Consider the following 18,643-nt stretch of genomic DNA (forward strand, 5'->3'; position numbering starts at 1 on the left):
ATTTGACAGCTAAGCATGTTCAGACAGGAAATAGTGAAAACTATATTGACAACAGCCTATTCATTCACAAAAATATAATCAAAAGTTACGTCTAACCCTTGGTCTAACCTAAGCGTCTAACAATATGTTAATTTTTTTTGCTCACAAATATAAGATTTATTCCATGGGATATATAATTTTCATATTATTATGTACTTAGAATGATATTAAACTGTACAACATTGCAATGGGCTTTTTTATGATATAATATATAGGTACTTTTTTTCCTACCTATCCTTTCCTGTTAATATATTTTTAGTATAATTCAAGAATACATAGGTAACCTGTTCAAAAGCTGAAAAAGTTTTTAGGTATATAATAATAAAAACAGAATGAAAACAAAGATATTGTTCAATTAATATGAACCTATGATATGAACCAATCTATACTAATACTAATATTATATATAAATCTCGTGTCACAATGTTTGTCCTCAATGGACTCCTAAACCACTTAACCGATTATAATAAAATTCGCACACCATGTGCAGTTCGATCCAACTTGAGAGATAGGATAGTTTAAAGCACAAAGCGGGCGAAGCCGCGGGCGGAAAGCTAGTACTAATATTATGAAGCTGAAGAGTTTGTTTGTTTGTTTTTTTGAACGCGCTAATCTCGGGAACTACTGGTCCGATTTAAAAAATTCTTTCGGTGTTAGAAAGCTCATTTATCGAGGAAGGTTATAGGCTATCATATCATCACGCTACGACCAACAGGAGCGGAGCCACGGGGGTGAAACCGCGGGGAGCAGCTAGTCACCTATACAAGTCTTACAAGACAAATTTCAAAACTGCCAACCGACAATATTATAGAAGTGTTATCCATGTTGCCGAATGCAGCCCTATTACTATAATTAGCTCAGAGAGGAAGGCTGAAAATATGATTGAATGTATATTGATGATTAAACAGGAATTATACAGGGTGTCCCAGAAGTCGACGTCAAGCCGAAATTTTCTGGAAGGTAATGCCACACCAGTTATCAGAAAAATTGAAAAAAAAAATTAAGTCATGTATTTTTGAAGTTACGGATTTTTTTATTTATTTCCAGAAAATGTACACCATGTGACAGTTTTTTTCATTCCTGTTGTTACAAATATTTATTTTTTGCCAATTTTTTTTCTCTTACGTTATCCCGAATAGTGCTTTATGTAGCCTGTGATCCTAAACCCTGTGCCGATCACTCCAACTTGTAGGAAAATGTCATTTTATACCGTACCAAGTTTTCAGAATTAATTTTTCACACTACTTCAACTGATCGTCCTGAAAAAAAAAATGTACTACTCCAGTTTGGCAAGTAGCTTTAAAAGTTAGCTCATTTAATAAGGATTCTAACGCGGTATAACACTTACTCCAATATATCTTAGATCGGCCATAAAAAAATTTTTTGTTAAACAAAGTCTGTTTTTAACGATTTCTTTGAAATTACAAAAAACGATTCTAGTGCATCCAAAGCGTTCCTAACGACCACAGCGTGGTTTAAATAAGATGGAGAGAGACATTCCATAAAGTGTGAGCGAGACAGATAGTGACGCTTATGACATACTGACGCAAATAAGACATACATAAGACATAATACATGACTTAATTTTTTTTTTCAATTTTTCTGATAACTGGTGTGGCTGATAACTTCTAGGACACCCTGTATAACAAACCAAGAACAAAGTTTAAAAAAAAACAAAACAAGATCCATTATTACAAATTCTTTATTTTGAAACACGTACTAATCAACATTTATTTTTATGGCCTAATAAGTAACAATGGTTACAGTCATAACCACTGTGTGTTTATTCAGAGTACATTTTAGATATTTTTGTAACTTGTCAAGAGTTTTTGTATTTTTTTTTTTTATTCAAAATAGATCAAATATTTGTATAATTCCTTAAAATATAACAAAAGTAATACTTATAAATATGTAATTATGATTATCATGATGATCTTTATTCATCGAGTAATTATTATTACAGGGAAATGGCAACCAGATGCTGCGGGAGCGGGAAAAATTGGTGTCATAGTCCTTGTGAATATTACTCAATATTGTACATGAAACTAACTCTATATAATGAAAAAGTAAAAATACCCAAATAACAATAAAATATTTGTGTGCTTAGTATAGTAATATTTTAAACTTAAAATATTTTTCAAGTTTAATCATCACCATCATCATATGTAGGCGATGTAGGTGTAAAAGTAGGAGAAGTAGGAGAATATGATGAAGGACCGCCCGATGACGGCGAGTAAGCGGGAGATAGCGGAGAATAATTGTGAGAAGTGGGCGTGAATGTGGGCGACGTCGGGGAATACTTGGTGGAAGATGGCGAGTAGCCTGGCGACGAATAGTTCGGCGACGAAGGCGAGTAGTTTGGAGATGACGGTGAATAATGAGTACTGCCAGAGTGCTGCGGGGAAGATGGAGAATAAGCTGGACTCGGTGAATATTGTGGACTCGTGGGAGAATATTGGGGGCTCGAATAAGTCGGGCTTCCTCCCGATAAGGAAGGAGATGTCGGCGAATACTTTGGAGACGGCGGTGAGTACTTCGGAGAGGACGGTGAATAGCTGGGCGAGGTCGGGGAATACTGTGGCGATGTAGGAGAGTACGAGTGACTCGTAGGCGAATATGCCGGAGAAGCCGGCGTGTAATTGGGTGACGATGGAGAATAGCTGTGCGATGCTGGACTGTACACCGGGCCGTTAGGGGAATAGCTAGGAGACGACGGAGAGTAAGCGGGAGACGTGGGCGAGTACACCCTGCTCGTAGGGGAGAAAGACGGACTTGTCGGCGAATAAGACGAACTGGTCGGCGAGTAGCTCGGTGATGTCGGCGAATAACTGGGCGATGTGGGTGAGTACGCCGGACTCGTAGGTGAATAACTCGGCGACGTCGGCGAATAGCTCGGCGAAGTCGGTGAATAGGACGGCGACGTCGGCGAATAGCCCGGAGAAGTTGGAGAATAACTGGGTGAGGTCGGGGTGTAGATCGGCGAGGTCGGGGAGTAATGCGTCGACGTGGGCGAGTAGGACGGGCTCGTGGGAGAGTAGTTTTGTGACGTTGGCGTGAGGCTGGGCGAAGCGCCGACGTATATGGGGCTGGTGGGGGAGTAAGATGGCGAAGCTCCCGCGGGAGACGCGTATGGGGAGAGCGGAGCGCCGGGGGAGCCGGGCGAGCCGGGCTGCGGAGACCACGCGCTGTACGACGGGGACATGCCCGACGCGTCCGATGCGCCGGATGGTGAAAATGATGGCCCCGGTGTCATGCTGCTGCCGACTGAAAAGAATAACATTAGTTATTAATATATGTTCATTTATTGATATATCAAGTTATACCTTCAGATTGTAAGGAAAATTAATAATAAAATGTTTATATTTACGTTAATATTTTAATAAAAGTATTTTCAATTAAGTGAGCTTTCAATAAGCTTTATAAATGTGATTTTGATCAAGATCAAATAAAGCTACTTCAAAGATTAAATATATAAGTTAACTACATACTTATTTTAAATACATGAAAGAAAATATATTTTACCTTGACCAGGAGACCAAACGCTGCTTCCATATCCGGGCGTGTTTTGATTTGACCATGGAGTCATCAAGGGAGTCATGGAAGGTGTACCAACTCCAAAGAACATTCCACCGCCGACTCCCATACCAACACCGAGACCGCCCATCTCCATTCCATGTTTACATTTCTCAGCATCCAGCAACAAATCAAAGCATCCTAAAATAATTGGTTTATAATTATTAATCTGACATATTCAAACAAGTAAAACATAATATACAAACATAAACAATATGATGTTTTAAAAGATATGAGATAACATTATTATAATTAAATTTCTGTTTGAATATTAAATTAAAAAAATAAATATCATTTACCTGTTCCCATTCTTGGAAGTTGTCCCATAATGATGTTTTCCGATACTCCTCTCATAGGATCCACCTCAGCATGGCTTGCTGCATCTAGTAGTACATCTACTGTTTCCTCAAAAGAACATCTCATCAAGGCGCCAGTGTCTTGTCTGTTAATACCGTGACGTGTGATAGCCATAAGATGACCTTTAGCAGTCATTACGTCACAAAGCAAAGCCAAGTGGCGATAGTTTACGTATAGACCGTAAAATTGTAACACAGCGTTCATTTCTTTCTCCACGGATTTACGTACAGCCTCTATACCCAAAACTTGGAAAATTTCACAAATATCGTTACTGAAGGTCCTCACTGGATCTACATCACGTTCAGAAAGTACTTTCATTAGGGATGTTCCGTCAGTTTCCAACAACCATTCGGCGATGGCTTTAAATTCACCCTGTTCCGTAATAATAATACGTTTTTTAGCTTCAGTCTGTGGTAAATGCATGTACACTTTTGCAATGGCTTCAATACCCTGCAGTGTCATGTCAGAAAGCATATTAGCCTCTATACACCTCAGAAACATATCATCTTCCATCTTATCAACGGTTTCCTCGTCATTATCCTGGAATTTGCTTTCTTCGTTGTTCATAATCCTTATACGAAGTACCAGCTTTTCAGCGTTATCGTCATTGAAAATACAATTCAGATCATCACCAAAACCAGCATTTATTTTTTCTGCTATCTGTTCCATAGTAAGTTTTTTATCAGTCATCCTTTTACGATCTAATTCAATACGTAATAACCAAGGTGAAATTTTAGTGGGATCAAAATCAGGCATTTCATAGTACACATTAACAAACTCTTGATCTTCAGCAATAACAGTGTTTTGTGGGTCTGGATCATAGTAAATAGCAGTATTCGCAGTGACTTTTCGCAGTGTCGTATGTTCGAGTCGGCATAGAACGTTCTTAGCCTTTTCAGCATCTCTGGCTGCACCACCAGTAAGGAAAACGGTAAGGGAGGGGGCTTTAGGTTTCTTGGAAATATTGATAATTTCCTTAAGACGTGGCACACCAAGAGTTACGTTTTTGGATGACACACCAGCAAAGTGGAAAGTATTCAATGTCATCTGTGTAGCTGGTTCTCCTAAAGATTGAGCAGCTAAAGCTCCAACCATTTCACCAGGATTTACTTGTGCTTGTTGGAAACGAGTTTCTATTTCTCCTATCAACCATTCAAATGCTTCAGTTGAAAGCCTATAATCTTCTGACACAAATTTGGTACATAAAGTAGATCTTACAAGACATTGGAATAGCAATGTGGCATTCTCATTGGCTTGCTTAGAAAGTCTATCTTCACCAGCCACAATAACACACTTCTTTAATAAATCTTTTACACCCTGAATTACTTTTATGGGACTCAGGTCAGTAGGTGATCTTTTGTTGATATGGAAAATTTTTTGGACATTCCAAATCATTCTTCTGAAATTACAAGGCAATACAACTTTAGATTCGCCACTTGGGAAAATTTCACGTAACACTTGTCTATCTTTGCCTAATTGATCCCATTCACTTTCTAAATCAGCAATAACATAGCCAGATTCTGTAAGTTCTTTAATTATATCTTCACTGAAAATTCTCTTGAGGTATCTTTCATTGGTTGGGTCGAATTTGAACTTCTTTTCAAAAGCTTTATTAGACAATTTGATAGTTGGTAGATTTTGAAACTCTACTGTTTCACCAGCTAATCCGTCTTCACCATAACGCAATTGGATAAGTTGCCCAACTGAATTACGAACTGTGCCATCATAATGAACCATTACAGACTCCATAGCCTTTATAAGACGACGTTGAATATAACCAGTTTCAGCTGTTTTTACAGCAGTATCGATAAGACCCTCACGACCACCCATAGCGTGGAAATAAAACTCTGATGGCGTCAAGCCAGCAAGATATGAATTTTCTACAAATCCTCTGGATTCTGGACCGTAATCATCTTTGATGAAATGTGGCAACGTTCTTTTACGAAAACCAAATGGTATTCGTTTACCTTCAACGTTTTGTTGTCCTACACAAGCAATAACCTGAGAGATGTTAATATTGGATCCTTTAGAACCAGACACCACCATAGCTTTGAGATTGTTGTACTCAGTTAGAGACTTTTTAGCTGAACCACCAGTTTTGTCACGGGCATCGTTCAATATGCGATTCACTTGATTTTCGAAAGTCTGCCTTAATGTATTACCAGGCGTAGGCTCCAACTCCATATTATGCGCTTTTTGAATAACCTCTATTACATCGTCTTTGGCTTTAACGATCGCACGTTGGATTTCTTGGTATGTTTGAGGATCAGCAATAGTGTCTCCTATACCAATGGAGTGACCTTCCAGAAGTAGCCAGTTGTTGATTACTGTTTGAATGTTACCATAGAAACGGCCAGCAGTTTCGTGGCCTAACTCCAACATGCAAATATGTAAAAGTGAACCAGCAGAAGCACCCAAAGACTTTTTACACAAAATACCCATTAGCAACTCTCCATGTTCAACAACAACTTTTGTATCCCCTGGTGAAATCCATTTGTATGGGCCATCATCTTCCTCATCAGGATGAGTGGAATGTGTTCGAACCATGTTTACGTTTCCAGGAATAATTAAAGTGAAAATTTGTTTACCAGTCCAAAGTGGTGTTGGTTTCAATATACAAGGTTGTGGAATTTTACCATCCCATGTGGGTAAGAACATGAGAAGGTTCATAACTTGTTCTTTGGTAAGGAAGACATCTCTTTTTGTCATTTTTCTTACAGCTGTTAAAGTATCTTGTACAATACCCATGACAGGCTTATTGGCTTGTGGGGTAATAATCTGTCTGGGTGTTATGTGGATATTCTCAACCTCAGCACGGGTTTCCATTGACTGTGGTACATGAAGATTCATTTCATCTCCATCAAAATCAGCATTATAGGGTGATGTACAACTTAAATTCATACGGAATGTTGACCAAGGCAATACTTTAACTCTATGACCCATCATACTCATTTTGTGTAGCGTGGGTTGCCGGTTGAATATGACCAAATCATCGTCTCTCAAATGACGTTCAACTTTATAACCATATTGTAAATGAAGATCTGAAGGTTTTGGATGAAACCTTAAATCAATTCTCTCTCCATTGTCACGAACGATATACTTTGCTCCTGGATACTGTGCATTACCTCTTCTTACAAGTTCCTGCATTCTGTCTATGTTGAAAGGTGTGACTAATTCAGGGAATGTCAAATTTTGAGCTATTGATCTTGGCACTCCTACTTGATCAATACGTAAATTGGGATCAGGTGTGATTACAGTTCGCGCTGAAAAGTCGACTCGTTTTCCCATAAGATTTCCTCTAATTCTACCTTCTTTGCCTTTTAAACGCGCTTTAATAGCTTTAAGTGGTTTTCCGGATTTCTGCATAGCTCTGAAAAATAATCAACACTATTAATATTAAATAATAAACAAAATATACTATGTAGTGATCAAACAAGATTACCAAATATATTTTATTTTACACCACAAACTTACTTTGGCATGCCAGGCATATCATTGTCCACAAAAGTAGCAACATGAAATTGTAGCATTCTAATATTATCTGCAAGTACGTGGGCTGCAGCTCCAGTCTGTTCATTTCTCATCAGTTCATTGTTAGCTTTAATGATGTCAGCAAGTTTGTGCGTCAAATCATCTTGATTTTTGGCTGATCCAAACATAACAACAGCAGGTCTTACAGATAGTGGTGGAACTGGCAATACAGTAACAATCATCCAATCTGGTCTTGCAAACTTAGGATCCATACCCAGGATAAAGGATTCTTCATCTACATTGAAACAATTGAAAACACACATCAGTATATATTCAGCTTATTTTCATTGATGAGAAATGTCAATACCTATGCTTTATTAAGAAAATGATAACATAACTAATCACTACATAGTATAAAACAAAGTCACTTTCTCTGTCCCTATGTATGCTATCTTTAAAACTACACAACAGACTTTGATGAGTTTTTTTTAAATACATAGTGATTCTCAATGAAGGTTTTAGTATATAATTTATTAGGTTTTATATGAAGCGGGCGAAGCCGCGGGCGGAAAGCTAGTACCACTATATATAAAAAAGTGAATAAAAATCTATCACTTATGAATCACAGACTTTGCACATTAATTCAGATTACGAGAGTATGATAGAATTAGTGATTGAATTCATGCGCTGGTTTCAATAGATAAATAATTTAGATCTGTATCACTTGGCTAGACAAGTCATTAAAGTTTTGCTTCAATCTCTACCATTCAATTTACTATATGGCTACAATAATATTGTTATTTCTTTGTTTGTTTACATATACCTACATATACAAAAGAAAGTACAAAGTTAGGGAATAATCTGTAATAGAAGAAGAAGCAGAAGTAGAAGTAGATGCAACATCAGCAAGGCAATCATTTAAATGTAATTCAGGTTTAGTAGTGGAGCTGTTTAATCTATTAAACTGCAACTTACTACATATGTAGTGTATATTTTTGCTTTTTCAATTAGTTTTGTTCTATAAATATCCACAATATTTTAAGGGATAGAAAGGTTTTTATCTAACATTCATATTTATTTAAATAAACCCAAAAACCGTTAAAATCTTTAATTTGTACGTATGTAGGGTATGATTTTTTTCATCAGTAGGTAAAAATTCAAAATTCAGATTCTATTGTGTTCGAAAAAAGGTCCTATCATAATCATAATAATAATTTTTTTAGTCATGATGATGACTAAAAAAATTTGTAATTCTTATGCAACTCCCTTGATGTTCCATCTGTATAATCTATACTAATATTATAAAGCTGAAGAGTGTTTGTTTGTTTGTTTGAACACGCTAATCTCGGGAACTACTGGTCTGATTTGAAAAATTCCTTCGGTGTTAGATAGCCCACTTATCAAGGAAGGTTATAGGCTATATATCATCACGCTATGACTAACAAGGGTGAAGCCACGGGGGTGAAATCGCACGGAGCAGCTAGTATTATATATATGGTATGACTCTTGAATTGAATATAATATAATGTAAGAAAACACTTTTCCCAAAACTCATTTTATTACCTGTAATCTGTTTAAGTATTTCCCAAACTCTTTCTGCTGTAATTGTTATTTTCTTCTCTTGTGTGTCTTCATTAGCATGTTTCCATTCTGCCGTAAGGTCCAAACCTTGCCTTCTAATAGATGGCTGGTAATGACCACAACCACCATGCCCTGTACCCCTTTTCCCTTCTTCTCCTTCCTTTCCAATATCCATGTCTTCACCACCCTCACAAATATTTTTACCTTTACATAAGTCATAAACATATGTCAACCTTTTACGAGGCTGACCCTTGGATTTCATAACCACTTCTTTAATTTTTGGATTTGTCTGAAATAAATACATCAACATTATTCCTTTAATATTGTCAAGTTCCAAAATCAAAGTAATTAATATTCAATCACATTATTACCGGGCTGACAAGAAGTTTTGAACAGTAAAAGCAGACGCATCTCAAAATTTTTATGGTTTTTGTTATAAATCCAATGTGGAACACTGGCTTTGCCAAGTCTATATGTCCAAAATGACCAGGACATTCAGTCATGTTACCAGCGCAGGTTTGACATCTGGATGTCCTATCAATCACCCCTTGTCGAGGGTCCATGAGACCACCGAGCTTAGGTCTTCCTCCTTCCATGGTTTCAGGGAAGCGTATGCCCCCTTCTGTAACTGACATCCGTCGCTGCAAAATTTAATATAAATTATTACTGATTTCATCTCAATGATATTAGCACTATTATTTTCAAAAATATGCAGTCTATTTTGATATAAATCTAAAATAATGTAAAAAGTAACAAAGTTTCGTGAATAGATTACTACAGTTGTTTATGTAGCATTGCAAGGAAAACACGACGCAGGTTCAATAGATAGATAGATTAGATAGAGTAATAATTATTAGTTGCACAATATTTTCCCAGACGCAAAAAGGTTTCCAATTATTATTTAAAACCAGTCTTTGAGTTCTAAATTATGAATTTATTATACTTACGATTTCATCTGGCGATAATATACCAAACTGTACTCTTTTTACTTGGCGCAAAGGCGCCTTCGAATCACACGTAGTCGCCATTTTGGCGACCTTTCGTGATTGACGTGATTGACTAACGCGTGAAGACCAGTTGCCAGTTACCTACTTGTCAATTGTACCCATAGATAAAATAAAAATAGAATAAATCTATATTTCTGTAAAGGAAGGGTAAAAAATCTAATTTAAAATTGTTTAGAATTTTGTACTACATTTTAATAGATCCTACAGGAAAATTACATAAAAGTTTGAAAATTTTACTAAAAGACGACATTGCTTTTGAAAAAAAACTAACTACCTAATAAAAATCGTCTAAATTTCATATAAAATTAAGTACTTAACTCTTTAGATCATTAAGTTAACTTAACTACTTCCATGTTTTGCTGATGGGTTTTATTTCGTTACTTTGCAAAAAACCACAACGTACAGTATATGTGTTTATAAGGTCCCGTTCGATCAATGGTTTCGAGGGTTTCGATGCGGTCTATCTGTTTCGAGAATGCCAGAAATTGAAGTGGCAATAATTCAAGAAGCATAATAAGACACTGCTTTCGTTTTAAGAACCTCCTTCGTTTTTGGGAATATCGCGGTCGGTTATAAAATATTATATAGGTACCTATTATGAGGATAATAATTGATTTCCATATATTTATAATGTTCATTAAAAATAAAAAATATATCGCCAATTACATAATAATTTTTATTTATATTGAAAGAGTAAATTTTTTATACAAACTCCATACTCTGGTATTAGGTTTGAAGAATCCCATACGACTAAGCCAACATTTGTTGACCAACTTCATATTATTTTGATATCTAAATAAAAAATCTTGAAATATTTTGCATCTATATGTATAGAGGTACCTACTCCATAGCCTCCACGAAAAATGCAGGTGTAAATAAATTTTTAAAATTCACTCTCCAACCAAGACAACATTATCAGAAACGAACCTATAAGAGGGTACTTCTAAATTTAAAGGAGCTGGCCCTTTCCGGGTCCTACCAGCATTATCATAATGACTGCCATGACAGGGGCAGTAGAAACCACCATTATAATCACCAGAATTGGGAACAGGAACACATCCTAAGTGCGTGCAGATACCAATAACGATAAGCCATTCTTGTTTGATCATGCGTTGTTCTGGCGTCTGTGGGTCTCGCAGAACAGAAAGAGGAGTTCCTGCCTCAGCATTGATCTCACTTTCAGTCCTGTGTTTTATGAAGAGAGGTTTCCCTCTCCACTTATAAGATAAACACATTCCTGGTGCAATATTTGATATATCAACCTCAATGGAAGCTAGCGCGAGAACATCAGCTGCAGCTGCCATATACGTTATGAAATGAACTAATTCTGATTTTACACCGTACGTAGCACACATCAATCCAAAAAATCCGATTGTATAAGTGATTCCTGGTTTTTTATTACCAGCCCCCCATGTTGTCTTACTAAGATCTTTGAATTCGTTTTTCCTATAATAATCGAAATTTGGAAACTCATTATCACGATGAAGTCGTGGATAGTCTTTCTGAAATCGTACTTGTGTAAACAAAGGGCTGAGTTTGAGAGTGTAGCCATAAATTTTCGTACGCCTTTGTGCATAAGATCTTGCTTTATTAGATTTATTTTCATTTAAACTTGTAGGTGGATGGATTTGCCGACAGCAGTTTTCCCACAATTTCAATTTTCCATAACGTATGAAAGAACCGTTTGATAAATAGTTCATTTTTAAAACTGTAACAAATATAAATGACAATTTACCAATTACTATAAATCACAGCTAAGTATATTATTAACTATTTGTACATGTTGTCAATGGGTCAATGTCATTTCAAAAAAGATTTAATAAAATAATAAAATTAAAAAAATGATATTATAATTGCCCGACTTGTAACCCTACGTTCGCACGGTCTTGCACGGTGCCACGATTTGCCGAATCTTATTTTCATCGGATCTAGAAAAAGCGAATGTTGTAGTGGTTCTATTCAAACAGCACACATTGTCGTATCCGCCTCGTATCGAACTATCGCGATCCTGAGTGTAAACAGCAACCGACGACAGAAACCAAGACAGGAACACTCGACACCGTGTGAACATACCATATTTCAAGAACTATTAAGTGTTTTGTGGTATGTTTTTTAGTTCAATACGAAATAAATTCATAAAGCAGTGAATTAACTATTTTATTGCAAAATCACTTCAATAAATATACTTTGGCAAAACAAAAAATCTAGCATTCACAAATATAGTACAAATGTGCTTCCGCTGTTATATTTATTATTGGTTACTTTAAAAATATTATTTATTTGTGATTTTTTTTACACTTTACTACTAGTCGCAATATTTGTATGTATATCTAGGAAGTCCTTGAGCAATGTTGTTCGTCGTTTTTCTGCAATATCCATTTGATTTTCTAAATCCCCTCTATCTGTTGTTTCTGCCCTTTCAACTTTCCATGAGAGGTTTTCTATTTCAGCCTCCAGTTGTGCCTGCAATTAAACATTTTTTTTTAATACATTAAAAATAATATGTTCTAAAATCTATTTTCAGAATTCAGTTTTCCAACTAGTTTTTGTTTGAGTCTTATAATACAAAATAGAAAATTATAATGGGATGGTATGTTATATAAACAATATATTATGTAATAATAGAACTAACCTGTTGATACTCAAACAGTTCTTTTCTAGGACCAATATCCATGTAATACGCAAATGGATATGTGTATTGTAGTGTATACCGACAGCGTTTTAAGAGTTTAGCGGCATCCCAGAGATATTGCCAATCAATCCAGGTGCCTTCACCTGCCATGACCTGTAAATAAATTTGAATATTTTGCATGCTTATACTTGCATTGAAGTGAACCAGTTATATTTTCAATGTAATTTTACATTATCTACACTAATATTATAAAAAGGAAAACTTTGTTTGTTTGTTTGTTTGATTGTAACGAATAGGCTCATAAACTACTGGACCGATTTTAAAAATTCTTTCACCACTCGAAAGCTACATTATCCACGAGTAACATAGGCTTTAGTTTTATCCCGGAAATCCCACGGGAACGGGAACTATGCGGGTTTTTCTTTGAAAACGCGGGCGAAGCCGCAGGCGGAAAGCTAGTTTAATATAATATTTCGGTGCAATAATAAGTCAATAATTTTATCATACAATATGTTTAATAGCAACACATTAAAATATATTACATACCTTCTGATTGATCCGGCTCTTTAAACTTGCTAAAGTTTGCTCTTCTAATTTCAGAGATCTAGCGTGGTTTTCCCATCTTTCGTAATAATGTAAATATTTTTTTAAAGCTTCACGTGCCTAAAATAAGAAATTCATAACTTATTAATTTATATATTTCACAATGAAGAATATTTTTATCAACGCCTGTTTTTTTTTATCGTCAATAGGGACCCGCTTGATAAAAATCTCGCCTGATGATAAGGTCAGATGTTGTTTACGATGGTACACGATTCCCTAGTAGGTACCCTAGAGAAGCGTGTACTATCGTATATTGTTGTCATTTATGTAATATTTATTTAATAAAAATTACCCCGATTACCTGCGCATGTTGACTATCACTTGCCAGATTAGGGTCTTCCTTATAACGGCTGCACTCATAATACTCAGATCCATGGCATTTCCAATCACCTAAACAGACCCAACAGAAGTCATGTCTACACGCGCCGCATTGCATATGGTTACATCCCCCATTTTTTTCGATGCATATTTGACATTTAGGGCAGTCCTAAAAACGTCAAAAATGATAAAAAAGTATACATCAACAAATAACAACTCATATGCCTTTATTGTTACAAATATAAATATCCTTAAAATTATTATTAATATAAAAAGCTCACCCTTTCTAATTGAATAAATAAAACTACATCTAAGCTTACCTTAGTATGTGCACTGATATAATTTGCTGTTTCCGAATCATCAGCACATTTGGTCAACCAGAGACGTATTGTTACACAGTCTGTAGGTGCGTGATGGGGAGCTCCACATGAGAAACATGTCAATAATTCACAACCTTGGCATTCCACTCGGCGGGCACCTTCACGAACCCATGCTCTGAATATCCACTAGTAAAAGAGATGATAATATTGTAAATAAATAGAAGTTACTTATAGAATCATTATTACAATTAATTTTACATTAATCATTGGCATGTAGATGTCGACATAAAATTGTATGTTTTTACATACAGGGTGTCCCACTATTGGTATACTAAGCGCGAAGGGCCTTGTAGTTTTGCATACACTGATCACGTAAAAAATACTTATACAATAAAATAACGTCAAAAATTTTTTTGCTAAATTTTTCTTAAAATCCATGTTTTCTTCTCTAGCTTCGCGCTGCTAGAATATACCGCTTCACTATAATAATGTGAGCTTTTGTCTATAAAAATATAATCTTAAACGATATCTCACGTGCGGGTGGCAAATTTGGGCGTGTTGCTTGTTAGGGGTGTACACATAGAGTTTTAAGAATTCATCTATTCGAAAAAAAACTGCATCTGGAATTTTATAAGTATTTTTTACGTACTCAGCGTATGCAAAACTATAACCTCCTTTGAGCTTAGTATATCGAAAGTGGGACACCCTGTATACTCATTAAAATAATGCATTTATTGAAGGTAGTTGATATTTAAATCTGTTTTATCGTGCGCAGGATAGATTTAAATCTTATGGTGTATGTAATTTTATGTTCTTTTTAAACTGTGCTGTAATTGCAGATTACAATATTATACAATATTTGAATTTATTAAATGTGATCCTGGAGAAGGATGACTTCTCTAAAACCTTTTGTATTTGCAATCAATTAATTTTCACATTTTTGTTGATTACCATTCGCATCAGCTTTATTTTTTTTTTTTTTTTTTTCTTTATTTATATCAGGCAGCATTGCCCATATATTGTTAGTAGAACTTATTCTAGTGTTAGTAAAACTACATATTTTTTATACAAGGTATTATTAATAGTTCATTATTAAGCATTGATTAAATTACTGTACAGTAAAACAAATAGTGATTTGTTTTTCAAGAGCTGCTAAGTATATATTTTATTCTACACATGTAGCAACTGTACAACCAGTAATAACTGAGCCCCCAGAATCACAGACACAATAGAAAATCTATTGTGTCGTGACCAGATTGGGCCGCTCGGGGCTCAATGGGTTAAATAATCCTATCTCATTCACTCTCAGAAATTTATTCAACTAGAATATTGTATTAAGTATACTCGTAGTTAAGAATTTACTTCTGTATAAACTGTGTAAATAGATGAAAGCTGGAAGAGACTATTCTCCACAACACAGGGAATCCTAGTGTGGAGATTAGTGCATTGTATGATCTACCAAAGATTAAGTAACAATAAAGATTTTTTGTACTTATTTTTGTATAAGTAATTACCTGGCAATTAGGACCTGGACAAAACCTCAACTGAGGGTGCGACTTCACATGATCCTTGAACATGAACTGCTGATAACGGTCTCTAAGAGTGGGCTTAGTGACATGTGACAACACAAAATCCTCTGGCGCTCTGACTTCACACTCTTGAGCCATGCATTGTATTGTATTGGATACACCTGATAAATGAGCAAAGATGTTATCAATTTTATATACAAAATTGTAATGGAAAATTATTGTAAAAATGGATTATTATAGACATATGATTGTCTTTAAAAACATTCCTACATTTTCTGTTTACAGTCAGCAAACTATCTATATTTTATTATGAGGTTATATATTGCCTATTTATCACAAGGACACAATTAATAATTTGAAACAAAAAATGTTTTGGCTTTATTGAAAAGATAAATTAAATTTAGCAATGGATTACTTTAAGGCGACTACACCACCGAAACTAGCGCCCCCCCAACATTTTATTTTTTTACTCCTAAACCAGATCAAATTTAAAAAATCTAGCTCGGTACTTTGCTAGTATATTACTTGTAGTATTTTTGGTATTACTTTTCATTATTTTGCATTCGGTAAATTAGGAGAACTTTTGATTACCGCCAAAAGTGGCCACTTTTGGCGGTAATCAAAAGTTCTCTAGAATAATGAACAGTTAGAATAGTGAAAAGTAATACCAAAAATACTACAAGTAATATACTAGCAAAGTACCGAGCTAGATTTTTTAAATTTGATCTGGTTAAGGAGTAAAAAAATAAAATGTTCGGTGGCGCTAGTTTCGGTGGTGTAGGCCTCTTAAGGTGCAAAAGATGATTTGATGCTATGTAGGTAATATGTTATAATGGATATAACTATTTTTCACATTCAATCATGTTTTATTTATGTTACACATATGTAATAGAAAATATATATGAAAATCTACCTTGCATAATTTGTACTTCAAAATGCATAGCCCAGCAATCATTGCAAAAGTAATGACCACAAGCTAGTGCACTGAATCTGTGTATGGGAGGTGTATTAGCACATACAGCACAAAGGGAACGACTGGAATTCCCCGGTGTTGAAGGCACACAAGGTTTAACACGACTATAAATTAGTACTTCAGTAGCATTTTCCTTATATTTATTAATTATCTCTTGGGCATTCCATCTATAGGCATGCAGCATCACCTGTAAATTGAGATTGTTAAAGTGGGCACTTGGCATATAATATAGGATGAGTATCAATTATTAATGTTCAACATCGTTTCTACTAACTTTAGCAAGGGAAGGAGTTATCTGAAGGCTATTACTAAGGAGTTCAATGGATTCATTTAAAAGTTTCTCCACTTCTTCGACTCTCAAGCAAGAGTACAAAAAATATTCTGGATCAGTTTTACTCTGGTCGACGGTTTCCATATCACAATCATCTTGTTCTCCGTAATAATCATAATCGTCACCATCGTTATCCGAATATTCCATGTCCGATTCAGCTGACATTTTGACGCTTATTCTATTATGCCGTTATCAGGATTTGTTTAATACTGTAAGCACTGAAAAAAACGAAGATTAGATTTGAAATCTTATAGCAGTTAAATAGAAAATTCTAATTTTTACAAATTTATTACATACTTGTTGTTTTTTATGAATACGACAATACAGCATAGACTATAAATAACAAGTACATAGTACCACAGAGCAAGTTTGGAGCAAGTAATATAGTACAGATTAAAATAAGCCAGAAATATCAAAATTCGCAATTTTAATAGAAAATGTTTTAGATTTAATCATATAATTCAACCAAAAATTTAATTAATATACATACAATTAAATATTCTGTGGTACGGTGTCAAGTTCTATGATAATACAAAAATTGGTTGTCTGTAAAGTCGGTTTACTGACGAAAGTTGAACGTGACAACCTGGTGACAACGTACTTCTTTGTCGCTCGTTCCGCTCCTCGCTTGCACTTCAAGCCTTACATGGAACGCCTCAGAGTGAGGTAACGCCGCATGAGTCATGTTTTTTCGTGCGTGCAGCCGGCTATATCGAATTATAAGACGTTGTCACGTCAAAAAAATGTGTGCGTGTATTAGTGTACACACGTAAGAAGTGAAACTTCTTTATGACCTTATTTTTCAAAAAATAATTTACTATATGCAACTTTACAGAAATACGTCCAATCGATCGTGGTAGGGATAAGAAAAAGATGGCGCGTAACGAAAAAATGTTACACAAAATTTTTTTCCAACCCCGATAGAGTTTCACTTCAAAAACATAAAAAATAAAAATCTAAATGTGAAAATATCGATGTGGCGTTTAAAATTCACAGACATCCAAATAAGCATCCAAATAGTTTGGAAAATCCAAAAGTGCACGCCTCATAATCTCATCCTTTACAATAAAATTGATTATTTATAAAGAGTACGTGACTATAAATATAAAAATGAAATAAAATAAAACATTTGGAAAAGTAAAGAAAGCGGTACCGTAATAATTGAGCTATTTTTCTTGTGGCCCCACCTAGATGTGAAACTGCGCAGGTTTAAGGGACTGACTACCAACTTATTTTTTTAAACCTTGGCTTATAGTATAAAGAATCGAGTTTATAATGGTGAATTTTGAGTACACTATAAAAAAAAAAATAAAAAAATTTTTTTTGTTTATTTAATAACAATTAAACCACATCGAATCAGACCCTGAAAAATGAAAGGGTTCTATTCCTGAGCATACTCAAGCGTAAGAGAAAAAAAAAGACTCGATTAGTAAAGTATTTCGGTCGCTATCGTGTTAACAAGAAAAAGGATCCGCACATACAGACACACGGACGTCCAAGACAGAACTTTTTTAAACTGTTTTTTAACTAGTTTAAATAACAAAAATGACATCAAAAATATCATGAACGTTAAAAATAGTGTTTTTTCTTAATATGTGTGTGTATGTATTATCTAAAGCCCGGCATTCACTACACGCACCGCGAGCCGAGCCCCGAGCCGTACCAATCCGTGGACAAATCCGTCATCGCCCACACACTACACGAGCGCCGAGTTGCAGTCCAGTCGACTGTGAACTTTGGTGAGCCTTGCTACTTATCTATCCTACCACGAAAAAAAGCTCTCCGACTCTAGTAGTTGGTGCAATACTTTTAACGCAGAAAAAAAAGCGCGTGTGGCAAAGGAATAGCTGAAACAACGAAGAAAAAAAGAACGAACGAACTAGAACTGCACATTTGATTAACTTTTTTC

General features: G+C 35.3%; 3 protein-coding genes across 3 annotated transcripts; all 3 read right to left on the bottom strand.

Annotated features, from left to right (window-relative positions):
- Positions 1–1,723: 1,723 nt before the first annotated feature.
- On the bottom strand, positions 1,724–10,084 carry LOC123697244 (DNA-directed RNA polymerase II subunit RPB1). Its single transcript, XM_045643722.1, has 7 exons — positions 9,969–10,084; positions 9,393–9,662; positions 9,004–9,310; positions 7,444–7,735; positions 3,912–7,339; positions 3,562–3,753; positions 1,724–3,303 (listed from the first exon to the last, which is right to left on the bottom strand). The coding sequence occupies exons 1-7, from the start codon at positions 10,047–10,049 to the stop codon at positions 2,183–2,185; spliced, it is 5,691 nt and encodes a 1,896-aa protein (XP_045499678.1). The 5' UTR covers positions 10,050–10,084; the 3' UTR covers positions 1,724–2,182.
- Positions 10,085–10,772: 688 nt separating this feature from the next.
- On the bottom strand, positions 10,773–11,761 carry LOC123694246 (cytochrome b-c1 complex subunit Rieske, mitochondrial-like). Its single transcript, XM_045639634.1, has one exon. The coding sequence runs from the start codon at positions 11,726–11,728 to the stop codon at positions 10,919–10,921; it is 810 nt and encodes a 269-aa protein (XP_045495590.1). The 5' UTR covers positions 11,729–11,761; the 3' UTR covers positions 10,773–10,918.
- A 407-nt stretch (positions 11,762–12,168) lies between these two features.
- On the bottom strand, positions 12,169–17,108 carry LOC123694254 (potential E3 ubiquitin-protein ligase ariadne-2). The gene is made up of 9 exons (XM_045639647.1): positions 17,032–17,108; positions 16,678–16,952; positions 16,344–16,590; positions 15,416–15,591; positions 13,902–14,087; positions 13,565–13,750; positions 13,207–13,323; positions 12,661–12,813; positions 12,169–12,491 (listed from the first exon to the last, which is right to left on the bottom strand). The coding sequence occupies exons 2-9, from the start codon at positions 16,897–16,899 to the stop codon at positions 12,321–12,323; spliced, it is 1,458 nt and encodes a 485-aa protein (XP_045495603.1). The 5' UTR covers positions 16,900–16,952; positions 17,032–17,108; the 3' UTR covers positions 12,169–12,320.
- Between the last annotated feature and the right edge of the window lie 1,535 nt (positions 17,109–18,643).

Source organism: Colias croceus, chromosome 1, assembly GCF_905220415.1.
Source record: "Colias croceus chromosome 1, ilColCroc2.1".
Lineage (NCBI taxonomy): Eukaryota > Metazoa > Arthropoda > Insecta > Lepidoptera > Pieridae > Colias > Colias croceus.

Excerpts from the sequence above, each read along its gene's own strand:
- LOC123697244 (XM_045643722.1), bottom strand. The coding sequence starts at position 10,049 with ATGGCGACTACGTGTGATTCGAAGGCGCCTTTGCGCCAAGTAAAAAGA. Across the intron at positions 9,663-9,968 it reads TATTATCGCCAGATGAAATC|CGACGGATGTCAGTTACAGA; the intron begins GTAAGTATAATA and ends TAAATTTTGCAG. Across the intron at positions 7,340-7,443 it reads GATATGCCTGGCATGCCAAA|AGCTATGCAGAAATCCGGAA; the intron begins GTAAGTTTGTGG and ends ATTATTTTTCAG.
- LOC123694246 (XM_045639634.1), bottom strand. The coding sequence starts at position 11,728 with ATGAACTATTTATCAAACGGTTCTTTCATACGTTATGGAAAATTGAAA.
- LOC123694254 (XM_045639647.1), bottom strand. The coding sequence starts at position 16,899 with ATGTCAGCTGAATCGGACATGGAATATTCGGATAACGATGGTGACGAT. Across the intron at positions 13,324-13,564 it reads GTGATAGTCAACATGCGCAG|GCACGTGAAGCTTTAAAAAA; the intron begins GTAATCGGGGTA and ends TTCTTATTTTAG. Across the intron at positions 12,492-12,660 it reads AACTGTTTGAGTATCAACAG|GCACAACTGGAGGCTGAAAT; the intron begins GTTAGTTCTATT and ends GTTTAATTGCAG.